General features: G+C 42.4%; 1 protein-coding gene across 10 annotated transcripts in view; it reads left to right on the forward strand.

Moving 5' to 3' along the window:
- nhsl1b (NHS-like 1b) overlaps nucleotides 1–19,991 on the forward strand; it is a 110,698-nt gene that overhangs the window by 63,811 nt on the left and 26,896 nt on the right. The window contains exon 1 of one of the 10 annotated variants that reach the window (XM_042389948.1): nucleotides 2,667–2,968. The exons of the other annotated variants lie outside the window; for them this stretch is intronic. Within the exon in view, the coding sequence (XP_042245882.1) occupies nucleotides 2,776–2,968 (193 nt within the window). The 5' untranslated portion in view covers nucleotides 2,667–2,775. Of the gene's footprint in view, nucleotides 1–2,666; nucleotides 2,969–19,991 lie in introns of those variants that run through there. 10 annotated transcript variants of the gene reach the window in all.

Here is a 19,991-nt window from a genome sequence, read left to right on the forward strand (position 1 = left end):
CCTGAACCCAGCATGACTTGAGCATGAATTGTTTGGAAACTAATAGCACACACACACTCATCACCTAACTAGTAATAGTTCCCATTCACAAGCATTGGACTGTGATAGTCTGTCCGCCGTGCGTGCTGGTCCTGGGCAAGACGTGAGCATCCACATCCAATTACGACACACACGACATTCGTTCTGTATTTGTGGGTGTATATTCACGCAACACTGTCACCACCACACAACTACACCTGCTTGTAAAGCAGCCTTAATGTGTGTTTGTCTGTGTGTCACTGTAAAAACACCTCCTGTTGTGATGATGACTCCATGAATGTGTGTACATCTGCATGACTATACACCCCCTGGTGTTGGATGGCCTGGATGACCCACTGTGTGTATGTATTTCTGAATTTAGGGCAACAACAGTGTTAAGTGCAATTTATGCCACAGCCAGAATCTTTTAGCTTGTCCAGTGTGCTGTGTGTGTCCATACACACTGTTTTTTTTAAATCTATGTGTGTGTGTGTGTGTGTCTATGTACATGTATATTGTGGTTTGTCCATTTTGTCCATTATGTTCTTTGTGTGTTTGTGTTTTTGTGTGTGTGTGTGTGTGTGTGTGTGTGTGTGTGTGTGTGTGTGTGTGTGTGTGTGTGTGTGTGTGTGTGTGTGTGTGTGTGTGTGTGTGTGTAGTGGTTTTGGTTTTGTAATCAGCTTGTGTGTTGGCTGACTCACCATGCTGTGGAAACGATAACCATCAGTAATGGCTGTTTTAGCCTCTAGCTATCTGCTGAGGCCTGGCAGTACAACAACAACCACACACACACACACACTCACACTCACACACACACACTCACACTCACACACCCACTCCCTATATCCCCAAAGTTCCAATGGGAGTATGAGCATACTTTTTAAAGTATTTTTACGTGCATATAGAGTACTCGCACCGGTGTGGGGGTATGTTTTTGTGGCAAAAGTTTGAGCCACCACCAGAGGGAGACATTTGCCTTTAGTACTATTAAGTAGTTCTCCCCCTCTTTTAAATTTTTCTTTCCTTTTTAACTTCATTTTCATTCAACTTAATGTCTGCATATCTGTCTGCAGGCCAGACTTTCAGTGGCTAACAGTCTATCAATCTGATTATATCAATAAGGTTTAACCAACCTACCACACACACCTTCACCTGGCATGTAGTCTGAGGTTTTTACCGCTCATGACTACTCTCCTCCTCCTTGTTTATCTGTGCTCATGTCTTTGTTTGCCACTTATCTTTTTATCTGGTTTCCGCTGCGCTTACATCTGCCTGTGTTAGAATGACAGGTATTACCTCTTAGTCCATCTGTGCCTCACTCTGTGCTCCTCTGTGGCTTCAGCTCCGATTAGATTCATCAAAGCTTTCAAAATATATCTTCACTGGATATGTTTTGGCCACTTTAAAGCATGATCTTGCAATTTTTTTCAATTAGATTTGTGCACTTGGTAACAACAATCAAATGAAAGTAGAGCTTAGCCAGTAGTTTGATATTTGGTCCACATGCAGCTTGATGAGTTTGCGTCATCTGAGTTAACCTGCTGACAAACAAGTGGCAGGTCTTCTTGAACTTACACACATTTGAGCGCTGGAGGTGATGCAGTTAATTATCTACAGCCTGGTGTCCATCTGTGTAGTGTGTGTGTATGTCTGTCACAATCAGAGACTAGAGCTGGAGGCTGGATAATCTGGTTTTACAGATTAGAACAGCAGCGTTGAGGAGCAGAGGAAAGAGGGAGGAGGAGGAGCTGAGAGGAGAGGCCATGTGGACGCCACTGGACAATGCTGGTGCTCTGTCTTAAATGGACAGAGGGAGAGGACGGAGGATGCTCTTAAATGCTGCAAACCTTTCTGAACACTCATTTAGAGGCATCTCTAATTTACCAAATGAGGTTCCAGCCATCTTTGGACATGCACTGGCTTTTACACACACACACAATGGTTTCTTGACTTTTTGTAGCTCTTCTTTCATGCAATTTGTGGTGGATGCTTCTGGGTCACTGCTAAGGATAGCACAGTATTTTGAAGACAAACATGCTTTAACCACAGTGCAAAGACACTGCCCTTTGTTTTTTAATCTTATTTTTGGATCTTTTGAATATTTCTGACATTTTCTGTGGTCATTTTTTGGGGTCAGAATTTCTGTTTTTGCAAGCTGACAGGATTTCCAACAAACCGCCAACTGATCATCATGCATGATTTTTGATAACCTTATGCTGCAATAGTTCTGTGAAATATTTGTTCTGGAGTTAAATCGTGTAACCTAACACTGTGCACAGCCTCCCTTTGTCAGGCAAATCAATGCAAGTCAATAGGATCCCCTGAGAGAGGCAAAGGAAGGACAAAAACATAGGAGGAGAGAGAGGAGGAGACAGAGGGGGGATTGGGTCCCCTGTGGGTTACAAAAACCTCCAAACCTGTCTTCCCAGAAAGAGAGGGGGAGGCCTATTGAGGGTTTGGGTGCAAGGGGGGGGTCTTCCACACACACCCTTCACAGTCACCCCTCCATCCCACCACCTCAAGTGAGGGGTCCAGGGAGAGAGAGGGTCGTGCAAGAAGGAGGAGGAGTTGGGGGCTTGGGTCCTGGAAAGAGCAGGGGAGGGTGGGTGGTGGGGGGCGTAAAGGTCTTAGCCTGGGATGATCACATACGTGCACTGCCTCTCCTCGGAGCCGGTGGTCAGCTGCTGGCACAGGGCCTGCTATGAGGGCCCCCCTGGCGAGAAGCGAACTCTGTGCTCCTTCCAGCCCACCACCAAGATGGGGAACAGCCTCCAGTCCGAGGCCTTCCCCAGCCCCAGGCCCGCCAGACCAGAGGGCTGCCTGCGCAAACGCCTGCTCTCAGTGTCAAAGGTCCACCAGAAGCAGGATTCTCTCTGGACACCCAAACCGCTGCTCGGACCCATTGCTAAAGGCTCACCAGGGAAAATAGAAACCTACCAGGATGGCAAAGGTACAGAGCAGAACATATTTATTGTTGTGAAGTTTGGTAGCTTGCAGTTGTGGAGTTGGAACAAACGAACTGTTAGTTTTCCAGAGTTTTTAAATGTTGTGTAATGTTAAAGCTTCATAGTGCTTCTATATATTCCAGACTGTTGTTGAGATTTGACAGCAGCTCAGTGAGGCAATAGACATTTAAGCTGAAAGACATTGTGATTACAGGGTTCCTGCCTTCATCTTTAGGGCTGGACTACCCAGGTAGTCATCTCTGTGAGCCTCTTAGTAAGACTTAACACGACACCATATTGCTGTTTCGCTCCAGTAATAATTGTGGTGTTTGTCTTGGCTGGGAAACAGGCTCCTCTTCAAAGTGTACTTGTCACCTGAACTGTTTGTGGGAAATGATTACACGCTGTATGTCACAGTGCCAGGGAGTCACGACACATATGCGGAAGCTTTTCCAAAGCCGGGCTTTGTCTCTTCTTATTAGGTGATTTCCATCCCCTTGCAACTGAGTGATCTGTGCCGTCTGTCTTTCGTGTGCAAGTGTGCATCTGTGTGTGTGTGTGTGAATGTGTGTTTTGCTGGGAGTCCCGTGCGGCACTGATGCAGATTGTGGCTTTGTGACATCTGAGACCTTTGGCCTTTGGTGTGGTGGTAGGAGTCTTCAAGCACAAACTGGATGACCCTGAGACAAGGGCTTTTATGAATTCTGTCATTAATGCATAAATACATGACCTGCAGTACAGCACATTGTCAGTGAAATCTGAGTCATGGCCTCTTTGTGAGCGCATGTTTGTGTATATGGGTCCATGTGCGTGCTTGCATCCAGACCCTGCTTCCCCCTCTGTTGAGACAGTAGAACATCATAATCGAGGATGGTCCCCCTCGGTGGCCACCCCTGTGAACAAGACACAATAGCTAACAGCTGGAGGTGATGGGCCAGGCCTGCAGGGAAGAGTAACCGAGCTGACAGTATGGGGGTGATGAAGCTGACACTGCTGGGGTTACAGAGGTGACCCACTTTCACCTCTGCCACTACATAAAGGAGCCATCACGAGAGTAAGAACAGTGTGGAAGGATAAAATAGAGGCTTAAATAAATGCCTTTGACCTCGGTTCATAGTTCTTCTTTTCCACTTTTTTTTGTCACATAATCAATATTCAGTTGAAGGAGTACTACTCACAGGATATGACATTATTCTATTTTATAGTCACTGAGTATAATGCCAGTGATCTATAAATTCATGAAACAAAATGTCAAATATGAAAAGTTAATTGGAGAAATAAGGCTAAGAGACGTTTTTTTTTAACAATACAGCTTTTGTAACTTGTTTTCTGTGTTTGTAGTTATCCCATATGAGTCTTTGTTTACCCCACCCCTCCCCTCCCATAAAGTACTTTCCAATGTCATCCTCCGTATATGCCTGTCCAAAATTGAGTCCCTTATTCCTGTGCATTTAGCGTAACAAAACACTGCCAGACGAGCATGGCCCGTCCTCACGCCTGCTTTGGCTAACACGCCGTGACAGCTCAAGATGTCGCCGCCATGGGTACAGTATTGTCTGGGCTCTGTAGGTTGAATCAACCACTCCAGTCATTTTGTATTCATGCGCCGCTGAACAGACGACTCTTATACACACAAACACGCACAAATTGGAGTTTGGGTAATACGTCTTTTGTGTGTATTTGTTTCTGTCTTCCTGTATGTCCACTGCTTCTATCTGTTGTATCTGTTTTTACTGCCTTGCATGCCTTGTGTTGTCTTAACCCTCCTTTTCTACACAATTCACCAATTCTTTACATAAATCTTAATTCTGTCGCATTAGATGTCATTGGTTACACTTTTTTCTTTCCTTGACTTCCCCTCAAATCCTCGTTTATTTTAATATCAGTTTAGAGGTGGAGCAGGTGTTCCACCGGATCCACCCGTAATCCTTTAGTGGGAAGGCACGTTCAGCTATCGACCAATCAATGCCAACAGCTCCCAAGGGAAGAACACCTGAGGGAGGCTTGGCTTGTGGAGTAACTAGATGAAACCAAATGAAATGGATTGACCGCATTTATGGGGGAAGTGCTGCTGAAAATCAGTTTGGGTAATATAATTGTGGTTTGGGCCTCAGCTCTTTGTCATTGTCTCCCCTACAGTGTTCTACATTTCCCTTCTTTTCAGGGTGATTCAAACCAGTTTTTTTAGGTCAACAAATTGAGGATGGCATTAACATTGTCAGAGTTGCAGGTTCATCTCTTATTTGAGCCACAGTCCCATTAAAAACATATTCACTCAAAAACTCGAATCTCCTATAAATTGCATGTTGTCGCTGCCCTGAGAAAACCAAAATGTCTTTTCACAATCTAAGAAAAACAGCCCTGTTTTGTGACAATGAATTTTTCAGATAATCCAATGGGTTATTAAACGGCTTATTTAGATGAAAAATTAGGAGAATTCTCAACCCATACAGAAATATTTAATCCTTTGGTTGCCTTCAGTACCCCCCCCCCCCCCCATCTATTCCCAGCTCTCTTCCTCAAAATGTGACACGAGACAAAAGAAGAAACACTGCCCATTTCTTCTCCCCCGTCTTTTAAACCAGTCTAGTTACCCTAAACCAGAGCACCAATGTCTTACACTCTTTTTTTGACGTAAATGTGACACACTGGCCAGTTAACTAATCTTGCTGAACAAAGACAATTTTGTGACCAAAGCAGCTTGTCTTTCCTCTGACTCAGGGGTTTTAGGTGAGGTGAAACACCACTCATAATAACACAATGAGATTCTTTTGTTGCCCTTTCAAGGCTTATACCTACACAGATGCACACACGCACAAACATAGATGAGTAAAGACAAGTACACACTCAGTCCTGAATGTGGTTTTAAAAAAAAAAAACCCCAATAGCAGGTTGGAGGGGGAAGAACAATGGAGTAGAGAGCATGACACACAGCTTAATGAGATGGAGAGAAGAAGGAGTTTTCACACACTCACACACTTTCGGGAACAGGGGTCAGGGGTTTAGTTAGGGTCATTCAACTGTAAAATGGGTTAAGGCTCTGTTTTCCTTCAAAGCAACTCTGTCTACCTCAATCTTTTTCTCCCTCCTCCATCCTTTCATGAAGTCTTTAACCCTGTTTGTGTCTGTGTTAATGAGTGCATGTCAGTGCATGTTTTTGTGTCTATCCATTGTGAATAAAGACTACTGCAGTCAAATCCACATCTTTCCTGTACACTTCCCTGCAGACATTCATTTGGATGGGAGATAAAGGAGGTGAGGAGTAATCAGTGGGTAATAGCTTTCTGTGTTTCTAACAGACGGGGACGTCTCTGCTTGTTAAAGGCCTAATATGTAATGGCTGGCTAGTAATTGACTAACCAGGTGCTATTTCATCATGTGTGAGCACAACCTAATGAAGTCATCACTGACGAATATCGGGAGGTAATCGAGTTGGGTGGAGTTCTCTGTGTGTGTGTGTGTGCGTGTGTGTGTGTGTGTGTGTGTGTGTGTGTGTGTGTGTGTGTGTGTGTGTGTGTGTGTGTGTGTGTGTGTGTGTGTGTGTGTGCGTGCCTCTCTGTGTCTGTGTTCATTAATCCAGAGATTACAACAGTAACAGCTCTAAGGATGGAAATGTTGATGCACCACTTTGGTCCAGACTGAAATATCTCAGCAACTATTGGATGGATTAAGAGATTTTGTACAGATGTTCGTGATGTCTGGAGGATCAATCCTACTGACTTTGGTGATCCCTTAACCTTTCCTCTAGCGCCATCGTCAGGTCAAAATTTCAGTTTCTCCAATACTTAATGACCAAAAAAAAACAATGTAATTTCCACAAACCAATAGCTATAGCTCTTCTTTTCTTGACAATTATCACATTAGCAAGTGTTAAATGTTGTTTCATTCATTTTTCATCTTTAGTGCTTAGCGATTATTGCTGAAGTGTTTGGTGCTTCATAGATATTTTCTGCATTGACTGAGTTTGAGTTTGCATTGGTGGACCTATTTTCATTGTCTGTTAAGCCATGTTTGCTGTTGCTGCTCATGCTAGGCATCCAGTTCTTCTTCAATGCAAACTGCGGTTTCTTAGCCTGAGAACCAGACGAATCCGCCGAGCCTAGTCTGGCGATGCCAGGCTGGTGGTTTCTGCCACTTGAAAAGTAAAACATGTCAGAGGTTCAGAAAAGCTAATTGTTGCTTTCAAATGACAACTTTGTATCCCCAAGATATCATATTTGTTAAATTTTGTGGTACCTCAGTTGGTTTTAAAAGGGTTTTCCTACGTTGTTTTTACCACATATAATATCATGTAATTGGTCAAATTAAATTCAAATATGAGAATCACTTAAATAGGACGCTTTCAGTAAACCAGTTATATCCTGTTTCGTCCTGTTTTGAAAAACAGATCCAAAGTCACATAGACAGACTGTGAAGCTAGTGTGCCTTTGGATTTCCCAGCAAAAAGTTGTTGTTTTTCTGTGCGAGTTTGCATGACAGATTGTTGTAAATAGATAATGTTGTCAGATTAATAGAGTGGGTCTGGGCTCAGCTGGCTTTTCATTTGGGGGACTGGAAGCAGTGGAGGAGGAGAGAGAAGAGGAGTGAGTCAGGGAGAACGTGTATGGCAGGAGGGATCAGGTGTAAGAGACCCTCGCAGCTCCCACGTGTAGAATTGAGTTTTACCTAATGGCTTGATTATCACATCAGGATATAAGAGCCAGATAATCACTAGGATCTACTGAGACGTTTATCCTTCAATTGACTGTGTCAGAGGAGGGAAACGGGAAGCTGTCTTGATCACATTTTCATTGTGCATCCCTTTCTCTCAGGGCAGATTTTCCTTTCTGTTCTAATTATTCCATAATGATGTTCAAGTCATTGTTTGTTTGTGTTTTATTCATTTCTTTGTGTCTTCATTCACTCAATTAACTTCCATTTACTGTAGTATCATCAGTTTGTTGTTGTACCCCTGCTGCCTGCTCCCTGTTGACATAGGGAGCCTCCTGGAGGTTGGGTAAGAGTACTACACCATATGGCACCCAGGCTCTGGCTTAACAAGATGAAGAAAGCTCTTGATGAGATGATACATGCACATCTTCAGCTAGCGTGTACGATCTCGCTCTCCCTCTTCTCTCATCTCGTCTTTCTGGTTTCTGTTGCTCAGATTTTTCAAAGTGACGATAGTTTAACTGTGCACTGGCTTGTGTTGCAGACACATGATGAAAACATCATAGCTGACACTGCAGAGCTGAAATAAGAACAGGACCTTATGGTTTGTGTGTATGTTGATGACTGAGGAATACTTAGATGTGTGTGTGTTTGATGTTTGTTTATTGTTCTATATGTCATACATGTGCATGAATGGAGTCAAGTGACATACATCTGTTTTCCTCAAGCCTAAACACAAAAACAGTTACACGATGAATGCAAGAGTCTGTCTTAACACTCACATATTGCCAACAGACCTTGAAAACGAAATGCGATTCCAAGACTTCATCTGAGCAGCTTTTTCCCTCTTCATCAGCCTCACTCAGTTCAACAGTCCTCCTGTTGTTAGAAAGACAATCTAATTGAAAAATCTAATTGTATTGTAGTGCAGGATAAGTCCGTTTAAGCACTCCATGGCCGTGCAGACCTCAGTCACAGCTCATTTCTTTAATGAGAGCTGCTATTAGAGGGAGCTTTTTTTCCACCTCATGCTGCTTCAAGTCTGGTCCACTGAGGATTCTGGCCCTGTTTGACCTACTGACCAGTCTGCTTCCCTGTCTGCTCATACAGTTACATTCCTGACTCCTACTGTATGGTTCACTTAAAGTGCACAATCTAAAAAAAAAGACTAACCTCTGAACTGAAAGAAAAGGTTGCTATTATTTATTTGGGTACCAGTGATGTACAGTAAAGCAGTCTGATCACAGAGGTGGTGCTGAAACAATTAGTCGATGAATGCATTAGTCAGTCAACATAAAATTAATTGGCAACTATTTGGATAATCAAGCAATGGTTTAGGTCATTTATCAAAACAAAAACAAATGTAAGAACTGTGATGGTGATCAGCAATTTTCACAATTTTGAGACATTTTACAGTTTTTATAATGAAAATAATGTTAGTTACAGCCATATACAGGGTTTAGTTCACTGTATTTGATCATGGCTGGTGTCAAAATGAACAACAAATTGTGTCTACAACACTGATGCACAGTTTACAATGATCCTATCGGTTTCTTTGATCATTTAATAGAAATAGGAATATTTCAAGTTTTGAAGTATATTGTTATGTCCAGTCATAGTCTATAAGCCTCCCCTGCAGTGCACTGTGTACTTTACTTTTACTGTTGTCGTTAAGCTCAATACTCGATATTGTTTTTATTTGCATGAACTTAAAAATCACAATTTAAAGAGAAAATCAAAATAAACTAATTTAAAAGAAAACTAAAAACGAATGTAAACCAAATAAATCTATGCAACTGATTACATATGTGAATATACTTATTACCACAAGTAATATTACAATATACGATTTTTTTGGTCAAGACTCTTTGCGCAACCATCTACCCTGGCTAATCTTTTATTACTCCAACACTCTCATCCGCTCCAAACCCCTCACTTCTCCGCCATGTACCCCAGACTCCGTCTCCTTCTTCCTGCCTTCTCCTCATCCCCGGGCCTCCTTTATGTCCCAATCAGCTGGAGGTTCCATTAAGCCTCAGAAAGCAAAGCCTCTGAAAAGCTCATGTCCCCCCATAGAGACTGATTATAAAAGGAACACAAGAAGGGAGAGAGGAGAGAAAGTGATTTTAAGAGGCTCTTTAAATCTGTCTCGTTAATGAGTTGTCCTCACCATGGCAACGTCTCTTTTCGAGGGTTTAAACTCCACATGCGTAGATGGATTGAGGTTACAGACAAAAAACAAATGTGGAGGAAGGAAAGCTATAGCCATTTTTCTTTGCTTGTAAAACCACAGGGGAGAGTGCCCTGATGATAGTTTTACTCTAATTTTGTTTGTTTATAGCAGAAGCTAAATTCCTAGGCTGTTGTTAACTTTTTTTCAAAGAGTTACATTGGACGACACTGGAGAACCAATTGCATCTGTTTCCCGTTGTTACTCGTTTTCCCCACAAGGTGGCATTATAACACAGACAAGCAGAGGGACTCATTCAGTGGATGAAACAGCAGTCCTCACTTTTGGTGATATTTCAAAGTTGATTATCTGTGAACCATCCTTTTTTTAAACCAATATAGAAATTACTTAATGGTACATAAGAAAGCCTTAGTGTGTGACACAAAATTAACATGTTGATGGAGTTATGGTAATTACCAAATATAATTAGAATCTGATTAATTGCCCATCAGACAGAACGCACACATTTATCTACACCAGAAAGAGACACATGGGGTGTCACAAGGAATTTAATTTGGAATAATGGCGGTCCTAAATTCTGGGGGTATTTGATCAAGGAGCTAGTCCAGTTTCCCTGGGGGCTCATTAGAAGGGCGCACACACTGCATCCAAGAGAGGTCTGCTCTCTCTATTAATGCCTCCATCCCTCCATTATTGCTCAGATGGGACAGAAGGGGGGAGGGATGGAGAGATGGACAGGGAGAGGGAGGGGTAGGCGAAGGGGTGGGTTAGTGAAGAATGAAGGGGGGGGTGGAGGAGATAAGGAGGGAGGGGTTAAGTGGATTTGGGGTCCTGCTTTTTTCCCAGACAAGGTCTCAGGATAGGATTATCATTTGAGGAGCCTCGTTTTAGTAATGTGCACGTACATACACACTTGTGCAGATTTACCCCATATCTGTTTGATAAGTCAGATCACACCACCAATCACGCGCTGGTTTCAGTGGGTGTGTGTGTCTGCCTGCGTACATAGGTGTGTTTTACAGATGATACTGATCCACGTCATCCTTTGAGCACTAAGCCTGTCCTGAGACATATTTAAACCCCTCTATCTTTTACCCTGGGATTATAACACACTCATTGTTATATTATGGCAGGGTTGTATTACTACAGTATAACATGTATGTCTAGTACTTATGGTGATAATGATAAAACCGATTTAGAGAAACTATTTAAAGAACATAGTTTTCGTCAGTAGACATCTGCCCTCCTACCCTGTTCTTAAGTGAGGCACTGAATCATTACAAGCCCAGGAATGGCCGTGCTGTAGTTGACCATAACCTATGACCTCCGTTTGTCCTTGGAGAGAGTTTATGCAATATCACATCATAATTATGATGATGATGATGATCATTATTATTATTATACTCTGTATCAGTCACATCAGGTACATTATAGTGTGATTCAATCGATAGCCTGAGGGCTGGTGCTGCTATCATACAATAATCAATAATATAATGTATGACTCTGGGCCTCAGCAAGAACATTTAATCTCTCTTAACTGATGTCTATGAGGGTTGGTCATATTGTTCCAAGTCAGATTCAGCACACAAACTTTTCATGAATTGCTTGTTTCCACTTGAGAAATGTGATTATTAACGACACCCCCCCCAAATTCCCATATAAGGCTGCCTGTTAAGCTCTATATGGAGGCAAGTTTCATACATAAGAATGTCACTGAAGAATAAAAGAAAAAGTTCACACTGTGGAGCTTGAAGTCCTGCTGTTGGAGACATGACAGATTTAACATTGTTAGTAGTGATTACAGGACCTGAAAAAATGACTGTGACAGAAATCAAGAAGGTCTGGTTTGACGTGAAGTTAGATGCCAAAATGTCTCACTAATTCAAATTGGTCCATAACCTAGGTGGGAGGCAATAAAGGGTATGTGATGGCTACAAAGATAAACAAGAGAAAAGAGCAAAATTACAGGAGATGTTAGACTGTTTTGTACAAATGAAGACATTCCTCTGGACAGAGATTTGCAAAGCAGGGGTTGAAAGTCTCTCTTAACCTGTGAAAGCAGTGTAATCTGCAGAACATTCTTTAACAAAGCAGCTAACAGAGAGGGGGTGTAAATTGGATCAATGTGAAAGGCCTGATTAGCAGATCCAAATCCAGTGATGCATTGCAAACGTATTGGTCAATGCCAGTGATCAATGCCAGCCACCAGAACTTCCGATTTCAAATCTAACCTTGTGATTGTGCTTCCGCCTCAAGGCTGATAGTCTCGTTCACTTCCATAATTTGTAGTCATCGGTCAATTGGTTGTATTTCTGATTCTTGATTGGATGGTTTGATGCTGCGACTACCCCTCCCCTCCCCAAATGACCTACTGTTGTTACTGATGAGCAGTGAGGTGCCATGTGGGAAGTGGGTCAAACGCTTTAGTGTCAGTTTTGCTCTTGTAGCAGAGGAAGTGTAGAAAAACACACATGCACACGTTGTAGTTGATAGGGCTTTAACCTGTTCCCATTGGTACACCACTTCGACCCGATACACGCACACACACGCGCACATTCAGTGATCCCAGTGATGCAGGCTAGCCCCAGGTGGCTTGTTGCTTTGTGCCCTTGAGCTACTGGAGGCACTTAACCTAAATTAACTCAGTCTGTCTCTGTGCCTCTGTGTCTAAATCAGACATGAGCCTCTCGTCAGCAGCACGAGCTCGACACAAGGGTTGTGGTAACAGCAGACATGACACACTACTGTACACATTAGCTTATATGTACAACTGTAGAAACAGAGCAATATTTATTACCTTGCTTTCTGTTTTTCTCACTCATGCTGTTCGTTCACTCTGTGTCGTGTTTTGCAGGTGATTGGAGATTATACTTTAGTTGCTGTCGTCTTGGTAAATCACACCTTCAGTGTAAAACAGGCAGTGAAATATTGATGCTAATGAATCATATTGTTAAAGCAAATGAAGTAATACTCCAGCTGCTACCTATTGATTGCTGTCATTATTCCAGCTTGGGCATCATTCACCTCTTACTTTTAATTAAGCCAGTTGTGAGGTTTATGTGTGAAGCTTTAAACTCACAAAAAACACTCCACACACACATACACATGCACACAGAGGACCACTTCAAGCGCAGCACTCCGTGGTGTATCGTATCTGTGTGTTTTTGTCAGATTTATGGCATTTTGTGTGTGAAGTTAATTATGAAATTTGATTAACGATTGTGTGCAGAGGGAGAGTGTACACACAAACACACACACAGACCCTTAGGAGAGAAGAGCAGACAGCCCTGGTGTTGAAATGTAGGTCAGGAAACCAGTGCAGCAGCCAACATACTGTTGTGTGTGCAGACGATGCTATGTGGTGATGTGTGTGTGTATATGCGTGTACGTAATAAGTTATATGTGGTTACATGCTTGCATGCATGTAGACTATAGGCACATGCATGCACATGTATGTATTGTATTATAACCTATATATCCACGAGCATGTGTGAATATCAGAAGGAAAGACAACAAAGATAAAGGGATGCAATACAATAATCTAGACCTCCTTTATGGTCCAGATTGTAATATATGACCAGGTCTGTTGTCTAAATGCAGTAGGTTGTAGAAACAGCTGCAGGCACATATTCACACATGCACTATTACATGTACACACACACATGCGGAATGATGTCAGCCTGCTTTAAGCCATCATAAGGCAAGGGACCGATGAGACATCTTATCAGTATGCCTAGGACACACACAAACTGTACACACACACAGACAGAAACACACTCAGGCCTTGTGGTTATTGATGTTGCTGGTCCTTAGAGGTTCCTCTGGAGAAGGGCTAGAAGTCAATATGAGTGGAGACAGTGCGGCTGGATGGTAATGGCTCTTAATGTAGTCTGAGGGCTGCCAGGGCTCTGTCTTTGTGTTACACTACCAGTGGCTGGATGGAGCTTTCCACTGGGAAATTATTTTGTTGATAACATGTCAGACACATGTTACACCTGCCAAGTCAGACAGGACAAAACAGGGATAATAAAGTGGAATAACTGAATGGTTAGAAAACTGCTTACTTTAAGAAATGGCTGTCGGTATTTTTGTGTTAGACAGTAAAGACTGAATGACTGACTGCTTTGCTGTTCAGCCACAAATCTGTTTGCTCTATGCAACATCACAGCCATAGTGTCAGACATGAAGACAAGGGATTATTGACCAGAATTCATCAGACAAAGTTAAATATTGATAAAACAATCTCACACCCAGGTTAAAGCACTGAAGAGGATGTTGACATTTAAAGCTCACAGTCAGGTAGTTTGAAGAAAAAACAACGTGTTTTGCCGCTCGCTTTAACAGTCATGAGCCACAACAGGAAAACATTCACTGAATGTTGTCCCGCCAACCTACTAACTCTCCAGTCTCCTACAGGCTTGTTTCAGTTTCAGCTTATTGTCCTGCCAACTTCGGGGGGCGGGGGGGTGACAGGCCAGTGGGGTTAGATTGCATTAGATTTAAAACTATGTTGCCTGGGAGGAAACGGACCGTTAGCTACAAATCCACCCTGACGGTGGACATAAAACGCTTCAAGTCAGCAACAAAACTGCCACCTCCTCTGAAGGCACCAAGAGATCAGCCGTACAAATCAACCTGCTCGTAAAATAACAACGTTTTAACTCCCCGCTCAACAGGCGTGTACGTTTTAAGAGTGACCCGCCTTTTATTGTGCTGAAGCTAAAATCAGGCTGTAAAAGTCTCCTTGTTGAATGAATATATAGGAAAGACTTATTTAACGGTTGCACGCCTCCCTGTCAGTTTTGGCTTCTTGCGTTGGTGCTCTTTCAGCTGTTATTGCCATTAGTTGACCTGGTTTTTATTTTTTCTTAGTTCGTTCTTGTTTCGCTACCATACTATGGTACAGAGATGACATGCACAACAACATGTTTTAGCTAGAGATCGAACTCTGTCAGTCTTGTCTGTCAACATGGTCAAACAAACATATCCTCTAACTGCTCTTTCTGGCTTTCACGCTCTTTCATCCCAGCTTGAATTTCAAAGGGGGTCAGTAGGGAGCGCCTGGGTCAGACGCCAGGGGAGAGAAAATTAGGCATGACCGCCAATCCCGCTGAGCCTTTGTGTATGTTTTCATGTCTGTCTTCCTGTGTTTAATATCTGTTTTTATTGAGTCTTTACCTATGGATGTTTCACACTCACACTCCATCTAACTCTCACCCTTCTCGCTTCATCTGTTCCCCATACCCTCCGCCCCTGACTTCTCTCTCTCAGCTGCCTTTATCTCCTCTCACTCGCTTCTTTTGTCTCTGTAAACGCTGCCTTTTCTATCCTACCTCGCATCGCTACTCAGCAAAATGGCCCAGCTTTCACCACATCAAAGAATCTTTCAGCATTTTGTGGATGCAAACTTTACTTCCCATCTCTTTCTTCTTGTCCTTTTTGAAGGTCTTTGTGCAAAGTTTTGCTTTTTGATACCATCTCCGTTTTCCCCTCTTGTTCCTCAGCCCACATTACTATTGGGCTTCCCCCTTTTTTCTCTGATTTGTACACATTTACATACATCAACTGTGTGAGAACAGCTACATGGTGTTTGAACAGAAAACACAAGCAAAAATGTGTCACCACATCAAGGCTAAAATATTCACATACATATGCTTGAGCAATAACACACACAAGAAAACACAAAGAAAGTGGTCTGATTATGTTAGTGATGGTGTGTGCATGCTCAGGGCGTAGTTTGCAGGGTTTTCTCATGGATCACAAAGGAGGGGCAGCCTATAGAGGGAGGCCCCACCGCCTTTCAGTGAGAAGAATACCCCAGCACACACACACAGACACACACACACATTTCAATTACAAGATCTCCTGATTTGCTGAAATGGATAAAGTATTGTACCTTGCTAAATGCTCACTACACACAAACCTTTTTTACTGAAATTACATGAATCACTCCAGCAGTATGTAGTACAACAGCCTCTTCAGTCTGACCTCTTATAACCCCACTTTAATCTGCATGTGATCATGCAAATACACGGCTGATAGGCCCATTCAGAATCAGCTAAAACAAAAGCCTTGTTGCTAGTGACTTTCTGATTTTGAATAGTGAGAGGTTTGCTGTCTGCGGTGACAACTGTCTGCAAAACTTGTAGAGCCACAGAGTGAATAGAGTATCGCATGATGCGTGCGTGGAGTCTAATTGTTGTGCACATGTGTACGTTCAGACAGCAAGTAAATGAGGGCAGTTGTGGCACAGCGAGATCGTCTGTGTGAATGTATGGGGTGTGTGTGATGGAATCCCAGCTGCTTCAATGGAGTAGGTCAGACGGAAAGACCAGAAGAAGGGTGGGGAGGGGGAGGAAGGAGGATCGGAGTTACCCAGTAACCTCTGAGTAGGACAAGAAAGACAGACAAGACAGAGACAGAGAGACAGTTGAGTATAAGAGACAGACAGGGGGGGGCTGGGAGGGAGACAGCAAGAGTTTTGTGTCAGAGAAAGGTCATTCACCAAGTGCGGGAGTTTATAGTAAGGCGGCAGTGTGTGATGCATGGGAACTTTAGCCCATGCTAAAGCCATTAGTGCCAGAAAAACAGATTGTTTACTCAGCCGAGCCCCTCTGACACATTCTCTGTGTGTGAATGTGTTATTTTTGAGAGAGAGTTGATGTTTATTCAGGAGGGAGTTTAAAGTTTAACTTGGCTTAACTACCTTTTTATGAGCGCCATAGAGAGTTGTCACCTTCTTATCCATGTTGACTTTTCTGATTCATCAATGCTGTCTGGCAACATCATCGAAACACTTCTATATTGCCATTGTACTGCCGTTTTTAATCTAATAGCTCTGTAATGAGTCATTTAATTTTACAGTAAGGTTTTTTCTTTTAAGTACACAGCTCAAGGACATTATACAATGCTTTTCCACATGTGTCATTTCCTGGTCAGACTGGTATTGATTGCTGTAGTGAAGCTGTATCAGTGTGACAAATCACAAGTTAAATGGCAGAATTACTTTAAAAGAGGTGTGTGATCATTAACCCCTATACCTTCATCCTGCCATACTACCTTCTTACCGCCCCCACTCCTTGCTGATAGATAATTCATGCCTTGCTCTACATCTCGGAGAAGACCAAAGCGATCGGATTCCCATTGACCCCTGATGCTTCGCTTTCATTCACAGAGATGTAGGGATGAAAGAAAAGGAGGGAGGGATGAGAGAGGCGAGTCTGGTCCTCCACATGCTATAAATTATAGATTTTCATTCAGAAAACCTGAAGGAGAAGGAGATGAAAGAGAAATATGATGTACTCCGTTTATTTATTTAGTATTCAGAATATTTGGTACATATCCTGTTTGAGTTATCCAAGTCAAAACTGTTTGATCTTTATAAGTGGTACGTTTTTGGTGTCACATTAAGTACAAATATGAAACATTTGCTGCTTACAGCTTTGAAAATTTGAAGAGCTGCCTCCCTTTAGCAGACTACTTAAGCAAGATCGTGACTCATTTTCAAGTAAAGGATTGTTATATATATATATATATATATATATATTATAAAGTGGAAATATAAACAATAATTTGATCGAGAATGAAAATCGGCATTAATGAACATCAGCAGTCAGGATTTCTGCTCTTCGGCTTCAATGCATCAGTCAAGGGTTCAGTGCTTTGATAAAAGGCATCTCAACCTTGTTTACAGAAGATTGAGAGATTTTTGTTCACCGGGCCCAAATTCATGGATTCAAACCAGTGACCTTCCAGTGACAAGCCTCTTAAAATCCACTCTGCAACCTCTCTGCTACTCTTGTGTTCCACGACGTCGCACATACACAGATGCAGAGTGTTTGTGTGCACCCGTGTGTGAAAAAACACTTGGCCCATTTTCCACTTCTCAGGTTTTCCTGCTTTATCTCCACCTCGCAGGTTTTCTACCGAGGGGAAGGTGTGCAAGGTCAGAGCCTGAACAAGAGAAAGCAAGAAAAGAAAGAAATGAGGGGGAAGAGGGGAGCATAAAATCAATGCAGGATAGATTACATTAGCAATCGTGAAAGCGTTCATGTTTCAGAAAGGAAAAGAAAGGGAGAGAGATTTGACATTAGCGGACATGGTAGAGTTGAAGGCTTTTAGAGGGTCAGCTTAGCTCTTTCTTCTTAAATCCAATTAGAAAAATAAAATCTGGGTTCTATCAGATGAAGAAAGAGGTTCGTGTCTGTGTGTAGATGCCAGATAGACACTCTTTGGATATTTGAATGAATATTTGAGAGACTGTTGAACAAACCTGGTATATTGCTTGACTGTGTATGTGTGAAATTGTGGTCAATGTGTTACAGGAATAGTCAGTGGTCGTGTCTATAATGTGAATTCCTAGATATTAAATGTTCATCTGCAACTTTCTGTAGTGGTTCCAGTAATATTTGTTGGTAAAGTTCACTAAAGTAGCATCACATGACATGATTAAGCTACGTTTTAATCCGAAAAAAAGGTTATAAATGCATTTGATGGAACAATACTTTAAACTCACATCTTGGGATGTTTGATTTGAAAGAGAACTTACTTTAATTTCAATTATAACTATTCTAATTACCTGTTAACTCCCTCTGCTCTCTCGTCTGTTTCACCCTGTGGATGTCTCTCATTTTTCACTCTGCATTGAGTATTTTGTCAGAGTGATGGTTATTTGGGGTGCTTTAACTGCGCTCTCCTTCATGCCTCTATGCGCCCTTTTTCTGCCTCTTTCCCGGTCAATGATCATGGGGACTGCGGTGGAAATTGTAAATGAAAGTTTTGACAGCACTTAGGCGAAAATTCAGGGGGCTTATCTCCGCCCAGTTACCACAGTTACAGTCAAATCAAGCGCACCTGCAAAGCAGCCGCCCCACACTAAACTGATATAACAGCTGCTTGAGTCGCATGTTTTACCTGCAAGACTCGTGTTTTAATGCTGTTGTTCACTGTTTGTGATGTGAAAACGTCTGAGAAATAAAAAACTTGCGTCCTTGTATTAGTTAGGTTATAAAATCCAAACACCTGCCAGCTGCTGTCTGTTTAAACAGGAGTTTAGGAAACTCCAACACTCGGTCAGCTGACCAATGGTGTAACTTCATCACTCACTCAGGCACTCAGTCATGGACGACCGCGGTTCTAGGGCTGGTCTGTTTCCAGACGGGGGAGTTGTGTGTGTTTTTGGGATTGATCGAATGATAGAAATAAGACTGGAGGGAAAAGGAGTAAATTCAGCAGTCTGGGCTAAAAAAATATAAAAACTAGTGTGTGTGTGTGTGCAGCTGCCTCTGCTGGGTTGATGGGAAGATCCAAATGAGGTGTGAAAATGGGACGAGGGATAAAGAGGGAGGGCGATGACAGGAGGAAGAGCAGGACTCCTTCATCAATCTTTCTCCTTTATTATCACTCTGCCACCTTCACCCTCAAGTCTTAATTACAATGTCTAATGCAACAAGAATTGTTAATTATTCATGTCACCCCCCCCCCCAAATTTCTCCTCTTTCCCCACAGTCACCACCTTCTCATGTGAACACGCTGCTGAAGACATAATTGCATGTCTTGCCATAGGCTCTAACATGTTCACTTGATACAGTCATCAGTTTTATCACCAATTACAATAATCAAATAGCTAGAAAACCACACAATCACCGGTTGTAATTATCTGAAGGAAATGCTTTTTCTTGCAAGAATTAAAGAATGTACAAAGCCTATCTCATGATTTTTTATGACTAGGTTGTACAACAGAAAGAAAAATATAATATTGAGCTGAGGTAATTAAGTTTTATTAATTGCATAACCAAGTGCTAATAAGAGTAGGATTGCTTTTAATCTCATTCATAATAATCTCTCATGTTCGCCAAGCTGAATGAGCTTCCTTCTGAAGTCCACGCTTCATCCACCGAATCTCCATGCGTCCCTCAGATGCTGCTTAGAGTACGAGCAGATGAAAGATTGATATTGTTTGGGCGGCGGTGTAGTGGGGGGGCTTCCATTCTTCAATGGGAATGAGCGGAAAGGATGTATGGACGTATGGCTGAATGGATAGATAGCCCTAATCCTGGAGGTGGCCTAGATTTGGAGCCCTCCTTCAGCTGATAGAGTTGTTGACCTGTCTGTCACACTGTGCGCGTGTGCGTATGTATATGTGTGTGTGCGCGTGCATGCGTGTGACACTGTCCTGAGAACAATAG

This window comes from Thunnus maccoyii, chromosome 17 (assembly GCF_910596095.1).
Source record: "Thunnus maccoyii chromosome 17, fThuMac1.1, whole genome shotgun sequence".
Classification (NCBI taxonomy): Eukaryota; Metazoa; Chordata; class Actinopteri; order Scombriformes; family Scombridae; genus Thunnus; species Thunnus maccoyii.